The sequence below is a fragment of the Tuber melanosporum genome, assembly GCF_000151645.1.
Source record: "Tuber melanosporum whole genome shotgun sequence assembly, scaffold_131, strain Mel28".
In the NCBI taxonomy this organism is placed as follows: domain Eukaryota; kingdom Fungi; phylum Ascomycota; class Pezizomycetes; order Pezizales; family Tuberaceae; genus Tuber; species Tuber melanosporum.
In genome coordinates this window covers 84,557-92,582 of record NW_003298788.1, presented here as the reverse complement: position 1 = coordinate 92,582, position 8,026 = coordinate 84,557, and the positions used below count along the sequence as shown (strand labels likewise).

Below are 8,026 nucleotides of genomic sequence, written 5' to 3'. Positions count from 1 at the left end.
TGACGCTGCAGTACTGCAGTAAACAGTACTCGAGACACAAAATCACCATTCGAGCGGTAATAGATATTCCCAAACCGCCACTACTTCGAAAAAGCAAGAACAAAAAAGCGATGGGATGCTAAGATGTGTTTATAATTGTGCAGTGTAGGAAGCAGGGCCCTATCGTACCGAGTAGCTCTACTTCCCCTCCACTTCGTGCGTCTCCGATAATATAACAAACTGGTGCAGTACTGCAAACCGTCACTCAGGAGGAACATTTCGCTATTCCATTCGCTGCGCCGGTAGCATCAATATCAACATAATAGTCACCGCATAGAAAACAAACCGTTACATCACATTCGAAATCACAGCCAACTAACAACAGAGACTGTCAGTAAACACCACTTTCTTTTTTTACCAAATTGCATTTATCACTTCTCCCCGAGACTTCACAAAAGCCAGAAGGTCCGAAAAGGTAAATAATAGCAGAAAATATGATCCCGCACTTCCGAAGCCCCATTTTTTTTTCTTTTTTTCTTTTTCCTAGCAAACACGAGGCCAAGAAAAATAAAATGAAAGTTGGTTTGATAGTGATGATGGGTCATTGGAAACGCCTTCACTCTGATTGGTTAGATGTGTTTGCAACGAGGAACGTTAAGCTAACTGAAGTATTAAACCGACAGTAGGTTCCTTCTCTCGTCAACCGGATCCACACTGAATTCATTATTCCCCTCATTTCTTTTGCGTTCCGACAGACGCAGTACTATCATGGCGGATATCACGAACGGGCACGGAAGCGATCATATGAACGGGACCCATGGTAATGGTACTGGATGCCACAGTAATGGGATCACTACTTTCACCGATAGTATTTCCAACAGCCATTCCACCTCGAATAGCGTCGACGGCACCCACGGGAACGGCGATCTGACATACCGCAACGGAAACCATACACCTTCCCCAGACATGGGCGGCCGCGACCAAGAGCCCTACGACTTGGTATGCGTTGGCTTTGGTCCAGCCTCCCTGGCCATAGCAATAGCCCTGCATGACCAAAAGGCGCAGGCCAGGGTGCTGTTCCTTGAGCGTCAACCGGAATTCGCATGGCATGCAGGAATGATTCTTCCTGGCTCCCGAATGCAGATTTCCTTCATCAAGGACCTTGCAACCCTAAGGAACCCTCGATCGGAATTCACTTTCCTGAATTATCTTCGCGAGAAAAACAGATTAGTAGCCTTCACCAATCTTGGCACCTTCTTGCCGCTGAGAGAGGAGTACAACGATTACATGGCCTGGTGCGCTTCGCATTTCGAGAATTGTGTAAGGTACGGGCAAGATGTCGTTTCAGTTGCTCCTATTGGCGAGAAACCGATCCAAAGTTGGGCGGTAACGTCAAGAGATATCAAAAACGGCCAAGAGAAGAGGTTGACCGCGCGACATGTGATAATTGCAGTGGGAGGGAAACCCAATATTCCCAAAGCATTTCAACAAAATCCCCTTAACTCACGTATCATCCACTCGTCCGGATATTCATCCGCCGTTCCAAAGCTTTTGAATGACAAGAATAAAGCGTATAAGATAGCTATCGTGGGCGGCGGCCAGAGCGCCGCTGAAATCTTTAACGACATGCACTCCAGGTATCCCAACTCCAAGACCAGCCTAATTATCAAGGGATCAGCATTGAGACCAAGCGACGATAGTCCTTTGTAAGGTCCCCCCCACTCCCCCCCTCCTATTTACTAGATATATACTGATTCTTAGGCCTCCAGTGTCAATGAGATTTTTGATCCATCTCGTGTCGATCTGGTGTATTCGATGCCAACAGAAATTCGTAGAGAGTCCATAGTTCAAGATCGTACCACAAACTATGGTGTCGTCCGTCTCGAGCTTATCGAACATCTGTATGAGACGCTCTACCACCAAAGATTGCAGAATCCAAGCGAGGCAGAATGGCAACACCGCATTATACCCCTGCGGGAGGTTGCTGGGGTGGAGGAAAACAAGCTTGGTGAAATCCATCTCCAGTTAAAGAATGCTAGGACGGGTGCGGCGGAGACCACGCCAGGATTTGATGCCATAATTATCGCGACGGGATATGTTAGAAATGTTCACGAGACCTTATTGAAACCTGCGAGAGGATTTCTAGAAGGAAAGAGCTGCCAGGTGAACAGAGACTACCGTGTCCAATTCAAGGAAGGTGTAGTCGCAAACAATTCGGGTGTGTGGTTGCAAGGTTGCTGTGAAAGTACACATGGGGTAAGCTTCAATCCGGTAGTCTTACTTCCAAGTGGGTATGACAAGCTAACCTAGGAGGAACAGTTGAGCGATACGCTTCTATCAGTGCTTGCAGTTAGAGGTGGAGAGATTGTCGAGTCCATTTTCGGCGAAGAATTGCATGCTGCGAGTATTATTGAAAAATCAGTGCGCAAATACACCGATGCCATTGTTAAGGACATCGTTAATGGATTAAGAGCGAAAGATACTAGTAACAGACAAGCTTGATTGCATGCTTTTCCGGGGGCCCGGAGTTGGTCGGAATAAAATGAGAATTATGCTATTCTTTTTGTTTATGTTTGCGGTGTTTTGTGTGTTCCCCTTGTTCTGTTTTTTTCTCATTCTCCTGTATCATATCGTCAGTTTAACGACATTCTTATTTAACCAATGATCAATATGTCGAGAAAGGAATCACTTACGCCGAAATGACCTCAATTACCGAATCCGTCCCATATATCCTCCTCCCTCGCCTTCCCTATCAACCCCATTAAAAATGCAGAATTTCCCAAAGTCTTGAACCCAATGTTTCTCCCCTCGCTTGTACCAACAAATCCACTCACAGCTGCGCCAAACTTGACCATATCAGTGGTCGGAAGTCTCAATACAGCCTCCCTGCCTTCGATATGTAATAAGTCAATGCGAATAGCGGCTCCTACCACGCCCAAGCATTGCATCAAGCTGTTTGTAAGGGTCGTACGCCAGGTGATTGCATCGACCACAGCAGGAGAGTCAAACGGGGGGTCGAAAATCCTAGATTCCCAGTCAATCTAAGGAGTAGGTCGCTGGATGGCGAGGAAAAGGGATATCAAACATTTCGAGATGGGAATAGCTATATTCCGGCCCTTTTATCGTTATCCGCTGCAGTGACTGAGAGGACTTTTGCCGTTTTTTTGATTGAGGGGATATGTCAATTATTTCGGCTTCCATCTCAAAACCTATCTAGCAGCGATAACAGGTCTGGTCTTTAATACTGGTGTTGTGGGATAACAGGGAAGGATAGTGTGCTAGAGAAAAGTAGGGTGTTCTGGTCTCGGAGATGATCTGGAGAATTAGAGCAGGGGAAAAATCGGCCAAAAAAAATTCTGGTTCGTTTTACAACGTCCCGCCAACCCCTCCCCACTGCGAACATCAACCTTCCTCCCTTCTCTCTATCCCTCATTTCCCCCTTCCCTTCTTCATTCTTCCCCCATTTCCTCACTTTCTTCCCTTCCTCACACCCCTCACCTTCATCATCGCTTTCAGATTCTCCTTGCGGCTGAGGTTTCCTCAACTGTCCCCTCTCCTCTTACACAGTGCTTCCTCAACGGCCAAAATGGGGGAAAAGCGTCTTGAACAAGCTGAAGAGCACTACTTCCAGAGGTAAAATAATAATGATTCACCTTTGACAATTCGTATCATATGAAATGAAATATTTTACTAATACCCCACCTTCTGGATAGCTACAATCATCATGGTTAGTTTACAATTATTCACTCGAGGAAGAGGCGGAAATAACACCAATTTTAAACCCGGAAACTGACGCGAATTGTCTTCACAACCAGGCATTCACGAGGAGATGTTGGTTCGTGATATTCCCCTGTTTGTCCCGCCCTTTACCACTGGAAAAATTAGCTCATATCGTATCTTCCGCCAGAAAGACGAGGTGAGAACCAACGCCTACAAGAACGCCATTTATCAGAATGCGCACCTTTTCAAGGACAAGGTTGTTCTGGATGTTGGATGTGGAACATCCATCCTTAGCATGTACGACCCGATATTCTACCCCCTCTCGATTTTAGCATAGGGAAAAACCCCCAACCCCATTCCTTCTCACAAGGATGAGAAACCTTTTTTACAGTTATCCCTGTCATAAATATACTGTTGAGAATTTGCCTCTGAGTCATGCTCGCAAATCGTCCTTCGTCTCCTAGTCCTCCCCCTATTGAGGAAACAGCACTAATATGGGGCTATTTGGATATAGGTTCGCTGTTAAGGCTGGTGCCAAACATGTCATCGGCGTTGATATGTCTACCATCATTGAAAAAGCAAGCGAAATTGTTAAGATCAACGGAATGAGCGACCGGATTACTCTTCTTCAAGGAAAGATGGAGGAAGTTGTGCTTCCTGTTGAAAAGGTCGATATCATCATATCTGAGTGGATGGGTTACTTCCTACTGTATGAAAGCATGTTGGATACAGTTTTGCTTGCCAGAGACAAATATCTTGCCCCCGGAGGATTGATATTTCCAGACAAGGCTCATATCTACATGGCTGCTATTGAAGACGGAGACTATAAAGAGGAGAAGATTGGCTGTGAGCTTTACCCAATCATTTCATTACTATATGACTAATTGCCTGTATTAGATTGGAACAACGTCTACGGATTCGACTTCACACCCCTTCAGAGAACCGCCCTAGCCGAGCCTCTTGTCGACACCGTAGAGATGAAAGCTGTAGTTACAGATCCCGGCCAAGTTTTCTCTATCGATTTGTACACTGTCATGGCACCCGAGCTCGCATTTCACGTGCCCTTTGAACTCCATTTCAACCGGAATGACTTTGCGCACGCATTCATCGCTTGGTTTGATATCGAGTTTTCGGCGTGCCACAAGCCGATCAAATTTTCTACAGGACCTCATGCGAAATACACCCACTGGAAACAGACCGTCTTCTACCTCCATGAAGTTCTGAGAGTTAATAGGGGTGAAGTCATCACCGGCAGCATCAGCTCAAAGCCTACGGAGAAGAACAGGAGGGATCTCGACATCAAAATTGACTATCAGTTACAAACTGCAGATCCTTCTCGCGCAAGTGCTGGCAGTTGCAATTATAAAATGTTTTTGATTCGAAGTCCCCCTCCCAAGAATTCAGACTAACTCGTCACAGGTGTTAACCCACAAATTGTTGCAACTTCTGTTCTGTTGTCATGACTTCTACGGCTCTCGGAATAGGATTGTTACTATTATTATTTCTTGCATGGCAGTAACGGTACAGGGTTGGTTTAATATAAAGTCAGCATTTAGTGGTTGTACGATATACTTGTAGAGGTGTGAACAATGGAAGACTCTAAAAAAGTTCGGAGTTAAATTTAAGGTGGTTGATTCTAAAATCATCACAGAAGATTCTAGATATGATACAACTATCAACGATGTAACCAACTTTCTACTTCTTTTTCTCAAGCTGTACCTTCAACACTTCTAAATCCCACTACACTCGAGTGCCGGTAATATAAACGTAGTCCACTTCGCCATGACTAAGTTAATCACAGGCTGTCGCATCATAACAATCTATATCTAATTGCCCTTCTTCCCAATCACAGCCCTATCCGCAAGAGCAAGTCTGCCCTGTATCCTAATCATATTGTGAATCGCCATAATCGGGACTAGGTCGGGCGGACCATGATTAGCCACCACCGCCTCAACCTCGCAATGAATCCTGAAAGCACTCACAGATAACAGCAAAGGGCACATAGCATAACATCAGCATCCCCCGCTGCAAAGCAGCTATGTCGGGATCCTGTCGTATCTCCGCAATGCAAACAATGGTGCTAAGCGTGCACAGTGTACCGAGCATACACATGTGAACCCAAGAGCTCGAGTCCCCTACAATGCAATACAATTCATTAGTAACACTCCTTCCTTTCCCTCCTGATGCCGTTCCAGAAAAGGGAACATACCACGACGAATCCCGAGAAAAATCCAGATCGCTGCCGGCAAGTTATAGCAAGCCTCGAAGAAGATGAACACGCTGAACCACGTGGGGAACTTGATCACCAGCTGATCGTTGAAGTTATCCAGGTAGAACTCATGAAGAGCCCACAGGGGCGCAGGGACAATCGCGCGAGGCCAAATAGGAATGAGGTCCACGAAAGCCATTGTTGGTATGAACATGGCGAAGAACACCAGATAGAATCTGTCGGCCGTTGAGTAGCCCATTGTTGGTGCTCGGGCACAGTATGATTTGTTTTGATCTTTGTTTGTGAGGGTCAATGGATGAACGAAGCAGTGGTGTTGAAGTCAGTCGTGCTTTCGTCCAAGATATTACTTTGAAGGCCAGGGAGGCGATGTATCTGCCGAATTCTTTGCAGTGTATGGGAATTGGTGAACTTTCTTGCTGAATTAACTCGACCACAGTGTTCGTATTGTGCCAGTAAGTTCCAGTCCCATCTGTTCCCTCTCTCCTGAGCTTCTAACCGTGAGGCTCTGATATTGTCTTGGCAGACGATCCTGGTAGGATCAAAAACGTGAATGGCGCCAGGTCACGTGCTTTTAAGATTGAATGGTTACATGAGTGAGAGACTGTGGTTCTAAAAGCACCAGATAGCATACGAGTGCATACCCGAATACAGAGGAACTATCAACCGCGCACAGGATGAAAGGAGGAGGGCGAAAGGAAAATTAGAAGAGGAATGAGGGGAAGACGTTATGCTAGAGTATGCGTCCATCTCGGGAAAAGCGGTCTATGAGCGTGACAAGTGACGTGGTTTCTTCGCAGTCACTAAAAACCAACCTGGGCAAAAAGCAATCACTTGACATGTCACGCTCGCCTCTTATTGCCCGATCTTGGGTGACGATAACTGGTGGGTACCCTGGTATTTCAGCCCTCAATATACCTCTCAACCCCTCTCGACTCTACTCAAAGCATGATACTTCAAACTCGACCTCCGACAATGCAATTACTTAAACTCCCGAATGAACTTCTGATCCTAATAGCCTCAAACCTAGGTTTAAGTGACCTAAACAGCCTCCTCCGCTGTAACCGCGCCCTCTCAATCCTGCTAACCCCCCTCCTCCACAAGCTAGCATTGCTAGACAAAGACGGCCTAGCACCTCTCTACTGGGCAGCTCACGAGGGCCATGAGCATCTTGCCCGCCTCCTCCTGGATATGGGCGCGGACATCAACGTGCGCAGCGGGCCAAACAAAAAGTCCGAAAACAAGCTAACTCCGCTGCAAGCTGCCATCTGCTCGAAGAAGTCCTCGCCAACAATGATAAAGCTGCTAGTGGAGCGTGGCGCCTGCCTGAAAGCAAAGAACTCCTTCGGAAACACCCCGCTGCACGACCTAGTTAGCAGTGACCCACCGACCCCTTGCGCTTCGCTCCTACCGCTGATCTCTCTCCTCCTCTCTCACGGCGCTTCGCTGTCCGCGCAAAACATATTCGGCGAAACGCCCCTACACCGTGTATATGACGGTCCGCACTGCAGAAAGGTGATCCCGCTGCTACTCGACAAGGCCGACCCTGCCATCCTTGGGGTGCAGAACAAGGACGGTGTGACGATACTGCACAAGGCAGTGCAGTTCAATGATATCGCGAGCTTGCGGCGGGTGCTGAAGATGAAGAGGGATATTATTAACGTCCCCGATTTTAAACGCGAGACACCGCTACAGTTCGCGGCGTACATGGGCTACAGCGGAATCGTGAAGGAACTGTTGAAGGGGGGCGCCGACGTGCATCCTAAAGGGTTTGGAGGGCAGACGGCGTTGTACTGGGCTGAGTATTATGAGCATGTGGTTATTGTCAGGATGTTGAAGGGGAAGGGAGCAAAGGTTGATTGGAAGGTTGTGGAGCGGTAGGATGCTCCCATCCTCTTTGTATATGATTGATTGGGGGGGGGGGTTGCTTATGCATTCTATTTGGATCAATTTGCTTGTGGGCGTTTGGATGGCCGGGGTGGGAGTTAGAAATTCGTTATGATATGATAATGACTCTGTTCTTTCCTTGCTACTTTAAAGTTTTTCCTGTATCACATCAGCTAGTGTTATTTTCCTCGCTATTTACCCGTAACATGCCAC

At 46.9% G+C, this 8,026-nt stretch overlaps 2 protein-coding genes; both read left to right on the top strand.

Moving 5' to 3' along the window:
• Positions 1–2,481, top strand: GSTUM_00002493001 (uncharacterized protein; the record flags this gene model as incomplete). XM_002836126.2 has 5 exons in its annotated part: positions 1–56; positions 144–454; positions 663–1,685; positions 1,749–2,235; positions 2,299–2,481. The coding sequence occupies exons 3-5, from the start codon at positions 748–750 to the stop codon at positions 2,479–2,481; spliced, it is 1,608 nt and encodes a 535-aa protein (XP_002836172.1). The 5' UTR covers positions 1–56; positions 144–454; positions 663–747.
• A 985-nt stretch (positions 2,482–3,466) lies between these two features.
• On the top strand, positions 3,467–5,307 carry GSTUM_00002492001 (uncharacterized protein). XM_002836125.2 has 6 exons: positions 3,467–3,612; positions 3,693–3,706; positions 3,795–3,996; positions 4,214–4,545; positions 4,597–5,068; positions 5,119–5,307. The coding sequence occupies exons 1-6, from the start codon at positions 3,566–3,568 to the stop codon at positions 5,123–5,125; spliced, it is 1,074 nt and encodes a 357-aa protein (XP_002836171.1). The 5' UTR covers positions 3,467–3,565; the 3' UTR covers positions 5,126–5,307.
• Positions 5,308–8,026: the final 2,719 nt, after the last annotated feature.

Bases quoted from the DNA above. Each gene is read 5' to 3' on its own strand.
- GSTUM_00002492001 (XM_002836125.2), top strand. From the start codon at position 3,566: ATGGGGGAAAAGCGTCTTGAACAAGCTGAAGAGCACTACTTCCAGAG. The intron at 3,997-4,213 runs GTACGACCCGAT...ATTTGGATATAG, and splicing joins GGAACATCCATCCTTAGCAT to GTTCGCTGTTAAGGCTGGTG. The intron at 4,546-4,596 runs GTGAGCTTTACC...TGCCTGTATTAG, and splicing joins TAAAGAGGAGAAGATTGGCT to ATTGGAACAACGTCTACGGA.